The sequence below is a fragment of the Cherax quadricarinatus genome, chromosome 66 (genome assembly GCF_038502225.1).
Source record: "Cherax quadricarinatus isolate ZL_2023a chromosome 66, ASM3850222v1, whole genome shotgun sequence".
Classification (NCBI taxonomy): domain Eukaryota; kingdom Metazoa; phylum Arthropoda; class Malacostraca; order Decapoda; family Parastacidae; genus Cherax; species Cherax quadricarinatus.
In genome coordinates, this window is record NC_091357.1 from 5113630 (window position 1) to 5133712 (window position 20083).

Genomic DNA, 20083 nt, shown 5'->3' on the forward strand with positions numbered 1-20083 from the left:
CATTACACAACATAAATAATGCTCTGCAATAGCTTCCTTTATTTCAATAAAGTCCTTGTGTGCCTATAAGAGCAAAGAAATATTTTGATGACCAGAACGCCATGAATTAACACTACTTTAAAAACAACCAATGTACACTGATGAGCCAGGATACAGACCATGATGCAACCCTACATGGCATTTTTGTCATCCTGCTATCCTGTCTGACCATTCATACTCTGTAATTGGGTACAGTACTGTTTTTTTTTTTTATCACACTGGCCGATTCCCACCAAGGCAGGGTGGCCCGAAAAAGAAAAACTTTCACCATCATTCACTCCATCACTGTCTTGCCAGAAGGGTGCTTTACACTCCAGTTTTTAAACTGCAACATTAACACCCCTCCTTCAGAGTGCAGGCACTGTACTTCCCATCTCCAGGACTCGAGTCCGGCCTGCCGGTTTCCCTGAACCCCTTCATAAATGTTACTTTGCTCACACTCCAACAGCACGTCAAGTATTAAAAACCATTTGTCTCCATTCACTCCTATCAAACACGCTCACGCATGCCTGCTGGAAGTCCAAGCCCCTTGCACACAAAACCTCCTTTACCCCCTCTCTCCAACCTTTCCTAGGCCGACCCCTACCCCGCCTTCCTTCCACTACAGACTGATACACTCTTGAAGTCATTCTGTTTCGCTCCATTCTCTCTACATGTCCGAACTACCTCAACAACCCTTCCTCAGCCCTCTGGACAAAAGTTTTGGTAATCCCGCACCTCCTCCTAACTTCCAAACTATGAATTCTCTGCATTATATTCACACCACACATTGCCCTCAGACATGACATCTCCACTGCCTCCAGCCTTCTCCTCGCTGCAACATTCATCACCCATGCTTCATACCCATATAAGAGCGTTGGTAAAACTATACTCTCATACATTCCCCTCTTTGCCTCCAAGGACAAAGTTCTTTGTCTCCACAGACTCCTAAGTGCACCACTCACTCTTTTCCCCTCATCAATTCTATGATTCACCTCATCTTTCATAGACCCATCCGCTGACACGTCCACTCCCAAATATCTGAATACATTCACCTCCTCCATACTCTCTCCCTCCAATCTGATATTCAATCTTTCATCACCTAATCTTTTTGTTATCCTCATAACCTTACTCTTTCCTGTATTCACCTTTAATTTTCTTCTTTTGCACACCCTACCAAATTCATCCACCAATCTCTGCAACTTCTCTTCAGAATCTCCCAAGAGCACAGTGTCATCAGCAAAGAGCAGCTGTGACAACTCCCACTTTGTGTGTGATTCTTTATCTTTTAACTCCACACCTCTTGCCAAGACCCTCACATTTACTTCTCTTACAACCCCATCTATAAATATATTAAACAACCACAGTGACATCACACATCCTTGTCTAAGGCCTACTTTTACTGGGAAAAAATTTCCCTCTTTCCTACATACTCTAACTTGAGCCTCACTATCCTCGTAAAAACTCTTCACTGCTTTCAGTAACCTACCTCCTACACCATACACTTGCAACATCTGCCACATTGCCCCCCTATCCACCCTGTCATACGCCTTTTAAACCAAATCCATAAATGCCACAAAGGCCTAAAATAAACACAGGTGCTCCTTGACTTAGGATGGGGTTACATTCCAATGAACCCATCACAAGTTGAAAATATCCTAAGTCAAATATGATATAATAAATATAAAAGTAAATAAGCGACTACTGTCACCAAATAAGGAAATAAATAATTACCGTAAATACCGATATTGAAAAGTAAACAAATGAATACAAGTTTATCCTAAAGAAGTATATGCTAGGGTGTTTGGGAGAGGGGTGGGATTAAATTATGGGGAATTAAATACAAAACAGAAAGTGACAGTTACTTTTTGCTGATGATAATGTGCTTATGGGAGATTCTAAAGAAAAATTGCAAAGGTTAGTGGATGAATTTGGGACTGTGTGTAAAGGTCGAAAGTTGAAGGTGAACATAGAAAAGAGTAAGGTGATGAGAGTATCAAATGATTTAGATAAAGAAAAATTGGATATCAAATTGGGGAGGAAGAGTATGGAAGAAGTGAATGTTTTCAGATAATTGGGAGTTGACGTGTCAGCGGATGGATTTATGAAGGATGAGGTTAATCATAGAAATTGATGAAGGAGAAAAAGGTGAGTGGTGCATTGAGGTATATGTGGAGGCAAAAAATGTTATCTATGGCGGCAAAGAAGGGAATGCATGAAAGTATAGTAGTACCAACACATTTATATGGGTGTGAAGCTTGGGTTGTAAATGCTGCAGCAAGGAGGCGGTTGGAGGCAGTGGAGATGTCCTGTCTAAGGGCAATGTATGGTGTAAATATTATGCCGAAAATTTGGAGTGTGGAAATTAGAAGGTGTGGAGTTAATAAAAGTATTAGTCAGAGGGCTGAAGAGGGGTTGTTGAGGTGGTTTGGTCATTTAGAGAGAATGGATCAAAGTAGAATGATGTGGAGAGCGTGTAAATCTGTAGGGGAAGGAAGGCGGGGTAGAGGTCATTCTCGAAAAGGTTGGATGGAGGGAGGGGGTAAAGGAGGTGTTGTGGGTGAGGGGTTTGGACTTCCAGCAAGCATGCGTGAGCTTGTTAGATAGGAGTGAATGGAGACAAATGGTATTTGGGACCTGACGAGCTGTTGGAGTGTGAGCAGGGTAATATTTAGTGAAGGGATTCAGGGAAACCAGTTATTTTATATAACTGGACTTGAGTCCTGGAAATGGGAAGTACAATGCCTGCACTCTAAAGGAGGGGTTTGAGATATTGGCAGTTTGGAGGGATATATTGTGTATTTATATATGTATATACAGTACTTCTAAACTGTTGTATTCTGGGCACCTCTGCAAAAAGAGTGATTATATGTGAGTGAGGTGAAAGTGTAGAATGATGATGAAAGTATTTTCTTTTTGGGGATTTTCTTTCTTTTTGGGTCACCCTGCCTCGCTGGGAGACGGCCGACTTGTTGAAAACAAAAAAGTTTATCCTATCAATAAATGTACAGTACTGTATAGTACAAAAAAAGTTTTACACCATCGTGAAGTCAAAATATTGTAAGTCAAACCATTGTAAAGTGAGGAGCATCTGAACTACTAAACAGGCAGAAAAGTATGTAAGTTCATTTTCTGAAATAGTGGAATAATTAGAGACCCAGAAAAAGATGAGTAATTTTAAATCTGCTAAAGATATGATGGAGCCAAAACCTAATGCAAAACACAAGATTAGTTATGCCCTTGAAGAATGTAATCAAGAAAGTCAATAGCATTTTGCACTACTGCATAAGCTTAGGGCCATCAGTATACACAGCAAGTTTATCAGTGTTCAACTGAAAAGGTTCAGGAAAGAATACACAATTCCAATGAAGACAAGTAAGCCTTTAGAAAAGGAAGATGGGAAAGGCTAATGAAGAGCACAGATTTTCTAAGGTGCAAGCTCAAAATAAGAGGTAAGAAAAACACCAAAAAGGGAATTCACATTGGTTTGAATATATTTCTTAAAAAGGCTGCAGTAAGGATGCCAACAGAAATTATCAGAATTAATAACATCAGTGAGAATGCTGTAGGTTTTGGGATCATAAAGCATGAAAACAAAGCAATGGATGTAGCGGGTATTATGGCAGTCCTTATAACACTGCATCAGAATACTCAATAAGGGCCTTGACAGAGAAGGACTAAAAGGCTGACCCCTCACTGATGCCAAAACAAAAGTAAACCCTGTTGAAGCATGGTATCCATCCTGAAGAGAAGTTACAGTACACCTGGTCCCTAGTCCAACTTTAGATAAGGGCAAAGGAGGCTACATCCAGGAGATGAGACAAAATCCAAGTGAATTTACCCTGACAAGCTATCACTTTTGAGATGAGAGAAATACAATGTGATGCTTTAATGGCATATCAACTGAAGAGAAAAGCCAAAGATTTTGTGGTCTGGCAGACAATAATAGGGAATCTTTAGAGGAAATCTATAATAGGGAATTAGAGTGTACCATGAAAGCTGCAAATTGCATTTTGGGCAGAGAACCTGAAGCATCATACAAAGGCTCAACAGGAAGCCTTGTCAGTAAATTATTGTAATGAGGTGACCACCAACTAACCATCCATACTAGCATAAGATCAGGTAAAGACATCAGACAAAGACTAGAGCACAGGAAAAGTTTTGGAAATCCACTGATAGCAAGGAGGAAAAATAAAGTACAATAGTAATGGTAAGGACACAACCCTGAGGAACAGCTGTTATGGATTCAATACAAAATCTTAGTCATAAAATTCTGTATTAGAGGTTCCAACAGACCACAAGAATGTGCCCGAGATAAGATGTGACCATGCCCCATAGTGTTTTAGGACCATTTAAGCATGAAAAATGCAGTAATAGGCAAGTTATGATTAACAAAGGCTCTACAAAAAAGTAGATCCTTAGAGAAATGACCTTTTCAAAGATCAAAGGCTGCAGGATGAAGAGATAAAAAAAAATATGTATCTGTAGGTATTTTAACACACTAGGCATGTAGAGTATTAATCATATGCTCCAGCAACTTACAAATGGAGATGTTAAAAATGAGGTTATATGTTGTGCCCTGAATTGTTTGGTTGTGGAAAGTCGAGAAAAGTCCTTTATTGAAGGAGTAAGATGATGCAAAAATCCACCGCAATTAAAGATTTATAATAGGAAGGTAAGAAATGAAGCATGTGAATGTGGATCATCTGGTCTTACCCCATAAACACATATCTTGTTAATGCTAAGGTAAATTCTGCAAGGAAATTCATTCATTAGCAGTATTGTACTGTATACTAGCATGTGATGAAATTCAGTATGGCAGATTCCTGCATGGTCTTATAATGTAGAAAGCCAGGAGGAAAACGAGACCCCTTTGAGATCTTAACCATGACAGCCATGTTGTTGAACCACTATAGCAGGAGCTGCTATCTTTGTGTGAGCAACTTAATCACAGGAGAAGGTTAGAGTGAAAGCCAGCTAGCAAGCTTCTGCACCTTCCATACTGCACTCATAAGGGCAATGATCTAGAGGAGAAAAGATGGAGACAAGCCTGCCAGCAGTTTCATTTTCTAATCATACAACCCACTGAACTGTAATGTCATTGTATTTCTGGCAAGAAGTGTGACAATGCATGCATTTTTTTTTTTTGGGGGGGGGATCACCTACCTCGGCGGGAGGGAGATGGCAAGTGTATTAAAAAAGAAAAAATGAGTAAGGGTTCTGGTTTTCTTTGATGCCAGCCAGCCAAGCTCAGCTCACCAGTTGTCATCCAGCTAGTCAAATGAGCTGTCAATAACACTGGTGGCATGAAGTCTAGGATGACTTTGTTGCTTAGTTCCAATTAATGTATGAATAGAGTCAACCATGCAATAGAATATAACATTTTAGACCTGGAACTAAGCTATAAACATTGTACAGTAATTCTAAATGTAAATGTTTTGGGATTATGCCTAGTGCATTACAAATATACAATTAGGAACAAAAATTGCAGAGACACCATTTATATTACTGTATTTTAGATTATATATTGGAGATAAAAAAATTTTTTAATACAAATTTATGATCAGAAATTTGTAAACATGAGTGTGGGAATGGAAAGGGACAGAAAACAGTAATACTGGAGTAAATTACTATACTTAACCAGGACAGTCACACATGTAAAATGAATCGAAGGTGCCACGACATCCAAAGGTTATTTAGGGAAAAAAAAGGAAAAAGTATAATTTTTAAGTTTGTCACCTTAAGAGACCAAACCGTGGCCTTGATTCATCTCGAAACTTGCTTGTGATCTGGTAGAGGTGAAGAGGTAGTTGTCTATATGAAAGCGGATAGATATCTGACATCAGTGATGTTATTGCTTCTTCATGGGTCTGAAGAAAATAAATAAATGCAGCTACCTTATCCATTAATAATCAGTTCATTCTTTTTATATTGTATATATATATTTAAATCATTTCACTCTCTCTCACATTGATTTATGTTACTGATGCCAGTATTGCTTGCATAAATCTAAAGTCCTAAGCACAGTGCCCTCAAATATGCTATGAATGGTAAATTTTGGCCTAAACATGAGAGAATGGGTCTGTGAGCTGTGTGTGTACTGTATATAAAATAAAATCCTGCCTAACAGTGCATGAAGAGAAAAGCAAACATCTAACCTTGTGTTTGATTAAAATAGCAACTTTGAGGTGTTTTCCTGGGTGGTTTTTATAGTTTTATTGGCTGATTCTTGATATCAATGGATACTAGTGAAACAGATGATTTTGGTCAGTTTCAGACTGGAAGTAGCATGAAATAGGCCTCAAAGTGGCAGAAATGTTGGATTTTTGGCAATTTTCCTGAGATGGGTAGGGACCCCCCATTGGTCTGTTTTATGGGTTTTTACTAGACTGTCTTTAATTATTAGGATGGTCTAAGCCATGACCAATCATTCTTGGTTATATTTTATTAATCCAAGAAATAGGGTAAAACTTACATTTTTCATGTGATGGATTCAAAATGGAAGGTAAGTGTTACATAGAGAAGCCAGGGAATGTGATTAATGAATGGAAGAAAGGTTGCTTTAGCAGCTAGAATGATGGTGTTTATTTTGGAATCTTTAAATTGGAATTTGTTGAATTTTGTGTGAAAATGGTAAAGTTACCAACTTCTGTGCACTTTATAGCTTAGTTCTGGTAGTTGAATAGGTAGTTTCTTGCACTTGGTCAAAAGTACAGAAGGCAAGCTAATGAAATAGCCATGAATTAGAGCCAATTTAGCAATGCAACTGGCTTAAAATACAACTCAGTGGGCAAAATTGCTGTGTAAATTACACCCAGATTGCCTACTTTGTGCCTATGTGGTTTACTAAGTTTTCCATTAAATTTTGCATTTTTGGTGTCACCTTCAGAAAAAATTTTCTGCCATTTCATAAGATTTTTTTTTTCTAAAATGCAACCCCATCAGCACTTAATTTTGGGGTGGAGCAACAGTGAAAGGGCTAATTAGCCTAATATAGGTAACATTTTGCCAAAATATTTTAATCAGCGAAGCATGTCTAAATATATCGTGAATTTTAGTGCTTCTCTATAATAATAATTAATCTGTGATAGTGAACTTTACTCAGCCAGTGTAACAAAAATGTCATATTGATTTCACTAAAACAAACACTACATGTATATACTTTATTTTCTTTATTACAAACAATATTAAGTAGGCTTTATTTACAGTTCTATAATCAGGTACATGTATATATTTTATGCTGTTGAATGTCTGGTTCTGTTAGAAACACTGAACTGATTAACATCATTATTGCAAGTTAGTGGCATGAAGCCGTGAGACCACAATGAATGATATGACTGGTGCCAAATCTGTGTACCAAAATGACTCCCTACAGGATCGAGTCTGACAATTTGAGCAATGTAATTTTTGTGAGGTAGAAATATAGCAGACAAGAAGGGTATGAGTGATAATTGGAATCTGGATAGGTAATTTTTATTAGATACATTTAGTACTGATATTCCATTCTGGTGGTACAAAATACATTTTGTATTATGTAGTGATTCATCAAACAAAAAATGTAATATATACAGTACAAGAGGGCCCTGTATTTACAGCACCCTCTTTTTGGTGTTCCACATTTTCATTGGCTTGCAACTAAGTTATTGTTAACATAATATAATTTATTTCAGCATGATACAGTGGTTGTACAAAAGAGAATGAATGACATTAGGTGTACATGCCAAAAGCCCCTGTATATGCAGAGCATTTCAGGCAAACTTAAGATTGAGGGCAATAACACTTAAATTTAGGAGTTTACAATTAATACAAGATAACTGAATATCGCATTAGTTCATTCTATATGGCTTTAATAAGTATAATGGAGAGAATTACAGATTTAGGAGGGTTACAGATAGAGTAAGGATATGTTTTTAGTGTTTTACATATGTTCATGACACTGAGAATATTCATTTAAAGATTTTACATATTTAATTGATGCTGGGATATGTTAGGGAGATAAGATGCTTTTTTAACAGTTTTTAACAATTTTTGCAGAGATTTAGCCGGACACGGGGAATGTCAGAGATTTTTTTGCCTAGTATTATGTCTATATGTCCTGTTGCAACTGTCAAGAAACTGCTTCAGTTCAGGATTTATATTAGATTTTATTGCTCTGAGAATGTAGGATGCACAGAAGTAAGAGTGAATGTTTTGTATAGTGAGTAGGTTTTAGGTCTTTGAAGAGATGGGGGGGTATGTTGTCTAGCAGTGGAATGTGTAATCATATGCACTGCAGCTTTTTGTTGGGATATTATTGGATTTAGGTGTGTTGCTATTGTGGATCCGCAGGCACAAATAGCATAGGTGAGGTAGGGGTAGATTGGTGCTTTGTACAGTTTTTCCTCCTCTTTCATACAACAGTTGCATAAGAGAAGGGTGACTGACTCCATATTTTAAGGTAAGAATTGTATGTACTGGGTATTTATTTTACTATTTTATGTTTTTTATGCCTAGCAGTACTGAGCACTTAACCCATCCAGGGTGAGTCTCGTTGTACTATGGCTTTGAAGCCCGAGTCAGTCCCATTGTTTGTGACAAGCTCAGCTCTTCCAGATAAGCTGTGAGCAGTAAATTGAGGCCTAGATGTGAGAGAATAGGTCTGTGCAGTAAGTGTGCACCATATAAAAAAAACAAACTTGCAGTGAAAAATGAGAAAAAACTGCAACCGTGCTTTTAGTTTAAAACAGCGACTTTGCAGTGTATTTTTTTTTTGTTTTTTATGGTTGTATTTTCTTGGTCTTATTTCATTTCAATACCTTCGGAAAACAAGTATCATTTCACGAGAATTTTTTTTTTAAATTCTCCAACCCTGAGAGCAGGTTTCAGATCAGGGATTCCAACTTGGAAAGGGTTAATATATTATGACAGTGTACACACATTATCAGGCACTTTAGATGCATTCAGTAATAAAAACTGCTCTGGTGATTTTTGCTTACTGCACAAGGTTGGAAACTTGAGAGCCATACAAACTGGGCTGTCCTATACTACAGTATGTAAGCAACTACAAACGTACAAATCATAACTTATAAAAAAAATTGTATATGTTTATTTTTTGCTGAACTTGCTAAATCTACCAGTAGAATAAATTTTGTAACTGCTCAAAATGATGACACGTCAAGAAGAGAAGAAACACATTAGCGTGCCCACACCAGAGGTAGAAGGTTGAGGATAGTCAGGGTTTTCTGCACTATTATCAATATCCTGGTCATTCCTTTCGGTCACTAACTGATCAAAGCTAAAGAATTCGTCTTCATTTCCACTTCCATCAGTCAGAACTATCAGATAGGAAGAGAAGAGTCCCAATTTTTCTTGGAGTGAGAGCTGCCTTGCGACGAGGCATGGTGAACAAAGGTAACTGAGCTGGCGTTCCCACAATGCTACGCGGGCACCTAGAATTTGTTTACGCCGCGCGCACACCATACAGACCCGTTCTCTCACATGTAGGCCTACCAGCCTTTTCACGCTAAATTTGACGCCGCTAGAATTTTGGCATACATCTACGGTTTGGACCCTGAACGTAAAGCCATAGATCTACAGCACAGACCCTGAAAGGGTTAAACTACATTCACTTGTAAGACAAAGAATGAGGGGAGACATGATCGAAGTGTATAAGTGGAAGATGGGCATTAACAAAGGGGATATAAATAAGGTTTTGAAGATATCCCTTCAAGAAAGAACCCACAATAATGGATTCAAATTAGATAAGTTTAGATTTCGAAAAGATAAAGGAAAGTATTGGTTTGGAAATAGGGTAGATAATGAGTGGAACAGTCTGCCTAGTTGGGTTATTGAAGCTAAAATGTTTGGTAGTTTCAAATTTAGGTTAGATAAATACACGAGTGAGAAGGGTTGGATTTGAGTGAGATTTGCATAATGAGTAAATAGAATCATCAAAACTTTTTCTTGGGTAGCATTGATAATTGGGTTGGCAAATATTTTGTTAGTGGGAAGGATTGTAAAGGACCTGCCTAGTATGGGCCAACAGGCCTGTTGCAGTGTTCCTTCTTTCTTAGGTTCTTATATAGGTTCTTATATAGGTAGTAGGTTGGTAGACAGCAACCACCCAGGGAAGTACTACCGTCCTGCCAGATGACTGTGAAACAAAAACCTGTAACTGTTTTGCATGATGGTAGGATTGCTGGTTTCTTTTTCTGTCTCATAAACACGCTAAGATAACAGGGATATCTTGCTACTCCTACTTACACTTTGGTCACACTTCACAGACATGCACATGCATATATATATATACATACATCTAGGTTTTTCTCCTTTTTCTAAATAGCTCTTGTTCTTTTTTATTTCTTCTATTGTCCATGGGGAAGTGGAAAAGAATCTTTCCTCCGTAAGCCATGCGTGTCGTATGAGGCGACTAAAATGCCGGGAGCAATGGGCTAGTAACCCCTTCTCCTGTATACAATTACTAAAAAAGAGAAGAAGAAAAACTTTATAAAACTGGGTTGCTTAAATGTGCGTGGATGTAGTGCGGATGACAAGAAACAGATGATTGCTGATGTTATGAATGAAAAGAAGTTGGATGTCCTGGCCCTAAGCGAAACAAAGCTGAAGGGGGTAGGAGAGTTTCAGTGGGGGGAAATAAATGGGATTAAATCTGGAGTATCTGAGAGAGTTAGAGCAAAGGAAGGGGTAGCAGTAATGTTAAATGATCAGTTATGGAAGGAGAAAAGAGAATATGAATGTGTAAATTCAAGAATTATGTGGATTAAAGTAAAGGTTGGATGCGAGAAGTGGGTCATAATAAGCGTGTATGCACCTGGAGAAGAGAGGAATGCAGAGGAGAGAGAGAGATTTTGGGAGATGTTAAGTGAATGTATAGGAGCCTTTGAACCAAGTGAGAGAGTAATTGTGGTAGGGGACTTGAATGCTAAAGTAGGAGAAACTTTTAGAGAGGGTGTGGTAGGTAAGTTTGGGGTGCCAGGTGTAAATGATAATGGGAGCCCTTTGATTGAACTTTGTATAGAAAGGGGTTTAGTTATAGGTAATACATATTTTAAGAAAAAGAGGATAAATAAGTATACACGATATGATGTAGGGCGAAATGACAGTAGTTTGTTGGATTATGTATTGGTAGATAAAAGACTGTTGAGTAGACTTCAGGATGTACATGTTTATAGAGGGGCCACAGATATATCAGATCACTTTCTAGTTGTAGCTACACTGAGAGTAAAAGGTAGATGGGATACAAGGAGAATAGAAGCATCAGGGAAGAGAGAGGTGAAGGTTTATAAACTAAAAGAGGAGGCAGTTAGGGTAAGATATAAACAGCTATTGGAGGATAGATGGGCTAATGAGAGCATAGGCAATGGGGTCGAAGAGGTATGGGGTAGGTTTAAAAATGTAGTGTTAGAGTGTTCAGCAGAAGTTTGTGGTTACAGGAAAGTGGGTGCAGGAGGGAAGAGGAGCGATTGGTGGAATGATGATGTAAAGAGAGTAGTAAGGGAGAAAAAGTTAGCATATGAGAAGTTTTTACAAAGTAGAAGTGATGCAAGGAGGGAAGAGTATATGGAGAAAAAGAGAGAAGTTAAGAGAGTGGTGAAGCAATGTAAAAAGAGAGCAAATGAGAGAGTGGGTGAGATGTTATCAACAAATTTTGTTGAAAATAAGAAAAAGTTTTGGAGTGAGATTAACAAGTTAAGAAAGCCTAGAGAACAAATGGATTTGTCAGTTAAAAATAGGAGAGGAGAGTTATTAAATGGAGAGTTAGAGGTATTGGGAAGATGGAGGGAATATTTTGAGGAATTGTTAAATGTTGATGAAGATAGGGAAGCTGTGATTTCGTGTATAGGGCAAGGAGGAATAACATCTTGTAGGAGTGAGGAAGAGCCAGTTGTGAGTGTGGGGGAAGTTCGTGAGGCAGTAGGTAAAATGAAAGGGGGTAAGGCAGCCGGGATTGATGGGATAAAGATAGAAATGTTAAAAGCAGGTGGGGATATAGTTTTGGAGTGGTTGGTGCAATTATTTAATAAATGTATGGAAGAGGGTAAGGTACCTAGGGATTGGCAGAGAGCATGCATAGTTCCTTTGTATAAAGGCAAAGGGGATAAAAGAGAGTGCAAAAATTATAGGGGGATAAGTCTGTTGAGTGTACCTGGTAAAGTGTATGGTAGAGTTATAATTGAAAGAATTAAGAGTAAGACGGAGAATAGGATAGCAGATGAACAAGGAGGCTTTAGGAAAGGTAGGGGGTGTGTGGACCAGGTGTTTACAGTGAAACATATAAGTGAACAGTATTTAGATAAGGCTAAAGAGGTCTTTGTGGCATTTATGGATTTGGAAAAGGCGTATGACAGGGTGGATAGGGGGGCAATGTGGCAGATGTTGCAAGTGTATGGTGTAGGAGGTAGGTTACTGAAAGCAGTGAAGAGTTTTTACGAGGATAGTGAGGCTCAAGTTAGAGTATGTAGGAAAGAGGGAAATTTTTTCCCAGTAAAAGTAGGCCTTAGACAAGGATGTGTGATGTCACCGTGGTTGTTTAATATATTTATAGATGGGGTTGTAAGAGAAGTAAATGCGAGGGTCTTGGCAAGAGGCGTGGAGTTAAAAGATAAAGAATCACACACAAAGTGGGAGTTGTCACAGCTGCTCTTTGCTGATGACACTGTGCTCTTGGGAGATTCTGAAGAGAAGTTGCAGAGATTGGTGGATGAATTTGGTAGGGTGTGCAAAAGAAGAAAATTAAAGGTGAATACAGGAAAGAGTAAGGTTATGAGGATAACAAAAAGATTAGGTGATGAAAGATTGAATATCAGATTGGAGGGAGAGAGTATGGAGGAGGTGAACGTATTCAGATATTTGGGAGTGGACGTGTCAGCGGATGGGTCTATGAAAGATGAGGTGAATCATAGAATTGATGAGGGAAAAAGAGTGAGTGGTGCACTTAGGAGTCTGTGGAGACAAAGAACTTTGTCCTTGGAGGCAAAGAGGGGAATGTATGAGAGTATAGTTTTACCAACGCTCTTATATGGGTGTGAAGCGTGGGTGATGAATGTTGCAGCGAGGAGAAGGCTGGAGGCAGTGGAGATGTCATGTCTGAGGGCAATGTGTGGTGTGAATATAATGCAGAGAATTCGTAGTTTGGAAGTTAGGAGGAGGTGCGGGATTACCAAAACTGTTGTCCAGAGGGCTGAGGAAGGGTTGTTGAGGTGGTTCGGACATGTAGAGAGAATGGAGCGAAACAGAATGACTTCAAGAGTGTATCAGTCTGTAGTGGAAGGAAGGCGGGGTAGGGGTCGGCCTAGGAAGGGTTGGAGGGAGGGGGTAAAGGAGGTTTTGTGTGCGAGGGGCTTGGACTTCCAGCAGGCATGCGTGAGCGTGTTTGATAGGAGTGAATGGAGACAAATGGTTTTTAATACTTGACGTGCTGTTGGAGTGTGAGCAAAGTAACATTTATGAAGGGATTCAGGGAAACCGGCAGGCCGGACTTGAGTCCTGGAGATGGGAAGTACAGTGCCTGCACTCTGAAGGAGGGGTGTTAATGTTGCAGTTTAAAAACTGTAGTGTAAAGCACCCTTCTGGCAAGACAGTGATGGAGTGAATGATGGTGAAAGTTTTTCTTTTTCGGGCCACCCTGCCTTGGTGGGAATCGGCCAGTGTGATAATAAAATAAAAAAAAATAAATTAGTATCCTGTACTTAATACTTACTGGACTAAGCACATGTTCGTTTTTGTGGCGGTCTGATGTTGTCATTAACTCTTCACCAGTTGATTCCCAGCGACCTTTGAAAAATAGCATAATTTATAAGTCAAATGCATACAAATAGACTATATATAATACAAATAGGTAAACTTGATTGACCCCTTCACAACATAAGTGTTTCAACAACTTGTGGCCCTTACTGTGAGGCAAACTCCGTTTTGCATAACACCAGACAGCTACCAGACCATTAGGAAATTATACTTCAGTTAATAATAATTTTTTTTTTTTTGGACACTGGCTTCCTCCCACCAAGTTAGGGTGACTCAAAAAAGAAACATTTTCACCATCATTTAATCTATCACTGTCTTCCTCCAGACTGCAAATAATACATAAATGGAACTATAAATTGAAAACTCAGAATTTCTAGCAAGCTAGAAAACTAAGAAACAGAGAATTTCTGGCAAACTAGATTAGGAATAAGACTTAAAACTAGAAGATTAGTCTACAACTGGCAATTGCTCAATAATTTTATGCAATAACTGGTTAGAAATGCTTGTACCATTTAGGTACAAAATACTTGTTTCAGCTGTAATTAGAAGACAGTGAGTATTTTGCAGTTTTTCAATTCATCTGATTAGGTATTCCAAATTTTTGTCACATTAATTTGCTGAAGAAGCCACTGGCTGGCAAAATGTTTCCTCAATAAAGACTTCCAAATGTTGCAAGAGTGTCTCATTCTTCGACTTGTCAATTTTCTAAACCATTTACATGACAATTTCTGCAATGTTCTATTGAACATGAAGTAATGTACATCAAAGAACTGATATATGGACTTACGATGTCCTCAACCTAGGTTAAAACCAACTTACGATGCCTGTCAGCGTAAAAATTTGACCCCGACATATGTTGAAAAACTCAACTTGCATCATTCGTCCTGTATGCGTCCACACGTCTATCTGGGCTGAGCGCCTCAACTGAGCTAGTGTGGCATTGTTCACAAGCCGGAGTGGACAGTTGCACGCATACATTCAATAAATTTTGTATTCCAGTGTTTTTAGTGCTTGTAACTGCTAAATAAGCCACCATGGGCCCAAAGAAAGCTTCTAGTGCCAACCTTGTGGTAAAAAGGGTGAGAAATACTATCAAAATACTATCGTACCACGGTTAGCTGCTGCTGCACCATGGTCAGCTGTACTACTCGAAGATGTGGAGAGACTGTTATTGGTGTGGCTTATTGAGAATACTGAGAAACAATTAACCCCAGAGGGTTAGCCACACAGGATAACCCAAGAAAGTCAATGTGTCATCAAGAACTGTCTAACTTGTTTCCATTGGGGTCCTTAATCTTGTCCCCCAGGATGTGACCCACACCAGTCAACTAACACCCAGGTGAACAGGAAAAAATGCCTGGAACTAGTGCTCATACTGGTGAATTTAAGGCCAGCAAAGGTTGGTTTGAGAGATTTAAGAATTGTAGTGGCATACACAGTGTGATAAGGCCTGTTCTGGAAGAAAATGCCAAACAGGACCTACATTACTCAGGAGGAAAAGGCACTCCCAGGACAGTGTCTCATCACTCATCACTACATCTTCAATAAAGGTAAGTGTCATTTATTCTTCATTTAGTACACTAGTACATGCACAATATATATTGTGCATGTATCCTTTTTGTGTGTAGGAAAATGTGTATTTCATGTGGTAAAAAAAATTTTTTTTATACTTTTGGGTGTCTTGACTGGATTAATTTGATTTCCATTATTTCTTATGGAGAAAATTAATTCGACTTATGATAATTTCGTCTTACGATGTGCTCTCAGGAACAGATTAATATCGTAAGTCGGGTCCACTACATTTGTTTTTAATGTGATACCTCTTGTGTTGTTAACCCTTAAATAATGTTGTGTGAGCAACTGTATGTGACAAACAAATACAAACTGTTTCCCACATTCTTACAATTTGAGATGATGTAAGCTATAGCTGGTGAACGTCTTTGGTCTTGAACTCCAAATTTATAGCCAGTTAAGAAGTCTGTGCGCTGCATGCCCTACCACGGACTGAAAGTCCTGGCAAGAGGACAGTACTTTGAGTTTATGGGAAGAGCGATGAGGAGTTACTGTGCAAGTGCTCCAGATAATGGTGACTGATACTGTACCAGTGGTAATACTTGGAACGTACATGTAATTGAAGGAAGAATGTAGATAAAATTTTAAATAAAGAAAATATCATAAGTTCAATCTGACAATGATACAGGTCATCCATCACTAATCTGGCATCACTGGGACCTGTAGGGTGCTAAATTAGTGATTTTGCTGGATCACAGAGTGGTTAGGTTAGAATACACTTAACCTAACAGCTAACCACCTCATCCTACCTCTAAAACACCCCATAAATCAGTACAAGTTAGTTAATAAAGTTAACCAACTTGAATTACACAAAGTTCATAACTGCCACATCCAAAGTGAAGAGCTAAAATTTACAACTAAGCACATTTACATGTTGAGGTGAAGGGCTGTCAAGATTTCCATCTTCGTCATCTTGGAAGGTGACTGAGATGTCAGAAACTGATGATGGTGACAGCACATCTGGGTGAGCAGATGTTGAAGGCACTAGATTTTCAAGTGGTGACTCCTCTGTAGCATGCTTTTAGCTATTTTTCTGAACATATCTTACAAGCTGATCTGTTTCATATATTTTGGCCTTTAATTAGTTTATCCTGTATCATGTAAATGTTCATTAATTCTTGTTTACTTACAAAATTGCATTGCTCTAAACCTTTTAGCAGTTCACCTGTCAACTGAATTAACCTATTAATACAGACTCTTTCTACTATATCTACCTCATTTTCATCACTGCTTTCTCCACTGGCTTCTTGCTGTGGACTTAAAACCATCTTCACAATTTCCGAGTCAGTATAATGATGAACAGTAGCTACATCTTCATCTACATTCATTCATTCCCAACATTATCTTCATCCATCCTCAATGCAAGATCCCTTGCAGCAAGATTAGCCAGATACAAGCAAAAGAAATTAGCTGAAATTAGTGCTGGATTAGTGATTGCTGAATCAGTGATGGCTAACCTGTACTAGTAATTCTTTTATGTACCAGGTTCAATACCCTGCATGTTTGTTTGAGTGCTTTAATTGCATTGACTGTTTTGTTTTCATTTTTATTTCTTTAAATTTTAGTGGAGAAGCTGAAAATTGTCCTCATTGGACATCATGTTATTTTCTTAAAGTTAAAAATTTAGTTATAAAAAATACATGTACATACCTGTTTTTTTCCACAGATGACCACTGGTAAGGAGAGGCAACAGCAGCTTCTGTGCACCAATGTGTCTCATCTCTTCATCAATTATAGCTGTTAATTTGTCGATTACCCGTTGGCCAAGTGGCAACAGTGCAAACATGCCATTGCTCCTTGAGTTTATTATTCCACAATTCACCAACAACTGGAAAAGAATACTGTCATCATAGCATTAAGAAACACACACACAATTTAAATAACTTTTACATCAATTGAGCAGTGTGACATCACTACCTAGTATAAAATAGTTTGAAATAGTGTAAATATTTGGTTGAAACTTTTGTTATTACTGTACCATATGCTTAAACTCAACATCTAAAAATTTACCATTAATATATTCCATTGTTTCTGTCATTATTTGTTAGTATCACATAATTAAGATTATGCTATGACCACTGTTATTCATCTTCACCTCCCCACCCCATTTCCCACTTCTGTTCTTCTCCATAAGAATGTAAAAACAATCCTAGTTATCCACATGCCACTCCTCTTGCCTTTCATGAAAGAAACAAATACAACTGTATAATCCTTAAGGTATGCAAACTATGGTATGCTGGTACAACAAAGTGTAATGAACTCTGATCAGTGAGAGAAAGAGAGGGGGGGGGAGGGTTGAGGAAATCCACAGGAGATGAAAACAAGTTAGAAGGGACTGAAGGGTAGTCTATGTAATTTGACCTCTAGCCAAGATTCTTTCCAGCAGAATACAAAGCAATGAGGGGAGCACAGAATATTTATACTGGAAGGTTAGTAGAGGCAGAGCCTCTTCGGTTGTTATACGATATCTCCTGATGGCTGACATTCTTCAGAGATATGAAAGGGTGTAGAACATAACTTCTCATGTTAGCTTGTCCATGTACAGTATGGTAATGTTGGAGTTGGTTTTAGGGTATATTACCCAATAAGTATAACCACCTTTCTTTCCTATATTTTTCTTTGTCCCAGAAATATTAAATTGATTTGGTTATTGAAACATATGGATGAACCCAGTGAGTATTATTTCTTGCAATAATAATCATCATTGCTATTGTTTATCACTATATCCACGGATATTCAAATATTGCTATGTACTGTATTGTAAATGCAATTATTAATATGTATTGTACTATACAGTAATTCTATTAACACTTCAGCCATCTCCCACCATCACTCTATCACTGTCTTGCCAGAGGCATGGCAACACTACAACTTGGATGCCCCTCCCCCAAACTGTAAATATCTCCATCCCTTTTTCAGAGTGCAGGCACTACTACTCACCTCCAGGACTTGTATCAGTTAACTAGTTTCCCTGAACTTCTTCATAAATGTTACCTTGCTCACACAAACAGCACATAGTCATAAAAGCACCTGCCTCCACTCTTATCTAACACACTCGCACATGCCTGTTGGATGACTAAGCCCCCCACACACAAAACCACTTTTAGTCCCTCCTTTGAACCATTCCTAGGACGACCCCGAACCCTCCTTCCCTCCAATATAGATTTATACATCCTCCAAGTGATCCTAGTTTACTCCATCCTCTTTAAATGTTAAAACCGCCTCAACTCCTCTTCAGTCCTCTGGATAACAAATACTCTTAGTAACTGCACACTTCCTAATCTCCCATTTATGAAGTCTACACATTTTTACATCACACATTGCCCTCAGACACATCTCCATTAACTCCAGCATCATCCTTGCTGCAACATTAAAAACCTATGCTTTACACTCATATAACAGGGTTGGTGCCCTTATACATAGTATTAAAAATATTTCAAAACTGCTTGCTTAAATTATTTACAAATAAATTTCCCATAGGCAAACACGCACTAATCATACATAATAATTTTCTGTGCCATGACATACTACTGGCTTTTTGTAAATAGTGGTTGAATTACACCATGAATATTACATTTCTAGGATATGTCTAGTTCTCAGTGAGGAAATATAAGAGCAGTCCAGTCCATGACCAGGCCTCCTGGTAGATCAGGGCCTAATCAACCAGGCTGTTACTGCTGGCCGCACATAGTCCAACGTACGAACCACAGCCCGGCTGATCAGGTACTGACTTTAGGTATCTGTCCAGCTCCCTCTTGAAAACAGCCAGGGGTCTATTGGTGATTTCCCTTATGTATGCTGGGAAGAGGAGGCATTCAGGTTCAGTCCAGGGAAGGGAATGGCAGGTGCAATACATTGAATCAAGAGCCTTTCACTGGCATCAAGGAACCTCCCTGGAAGGTACGTACTCTGTACTTGAAACATTTCATTGAGAAAAACCTTATTTACAACCTGTTTGTTGTACCCTTTCCCCACTGAAAACTATTTTTTTAACATCAGTGTAGTTGGGCCTATATATTACTTTCTGGGAAAGGGATGTATCTTCTAAGTTCTTCAGTTTGGCGTTTCGTGGTATAACACTGAGAGGTTGAAAGAGCTCAGACACCCTGAAGTGATGACTCCGACCATTACATATCAGGTTCTTGTACAGTCCTCGACTCTTGAACACTTGTAATGTTTTCGTCATTCTTCTCTCTTCCTAATGACGGATTTCGATGAAGAACACAGATATAAAATATCTCCTCCTTTTCAAGATGATTGGAACAATAGTTTGCTCAAAACTATCTTGTTGTTGTTGTTGGGGTTGTTAAGGGTCGCCGAACTGTGCCTCTTATTTGAGTCCTTCATCCTCTAGTAATAATTATTTAATAATAAATATTATTAAGTAACGAAGTTTATTTAGACACACGTACACATAAGTGCAATTATCATAGGGGTTATCATAGGATATCCCCCCTAAAAGTCAGTGACTTGTTTCCATTCGGGGTCCTTGAAACATCTAATTGCCCAGACCAGGGGAAAATATATTGCTCAAACTATGGGCGAGAAATTATGAAGGAAACGGTTTTATTGTGAGGTAAAAACGAGATGATGAAATATGTAAGTTAGATCAGGTAGAGACTAGGCCTAAGGACCTGCAGAACCAGGAGTATCGCTCACCGAGTGAGCACGTCTACACTCAAGTACCGCTGCAGACGACAAACAAATGGTCAAGGGCTCAAATGGCCCAGGAGAATGTAGTTAGCGTTTG

General features: G+C 38.6%; 1 protein-coding gene across 2 annotated transcripts in view; it reads right to left on the minus strand.

The window, feature by feature from the left end:
* Nucleotides 1–19645, minus strand: part of ProRS-m (prolyl-tRNA synthetase 2-like protein, mitochondrial) — a 33750-nt gene extending 14105 nt beyond the window's left edge. For both annotated transcript variants that reach the window (XM_053799198.2, XM_053799199.2), the window contains exons 1-4: nucleotides 19355–19645; nucleotides 16984–17161; nucleotides 13718–13791; nucleotides 5758–5888 (exon numbers count right to left, since the gene is read on the minus strand). In XM_053799198.2, the coding sequence (XP_053655173.2) occupies nucleotides 5758–5888; nucleotides 13718–13791; nucleotides 16984–17161; nucleotides 19355–19519 (548 nt within the window). In that variant the 5' untranslated portion in view covers nucleotides 19520–19645. The remainder of the gene's footprint in view (nucleotides 1–5757; nucleotides 5889–13717; nucleotides 13792–16983; nucleotides 17162–19354) is intronic.
* Nucleotides 19646–20083: the final 438 nt, after the last annotated feature.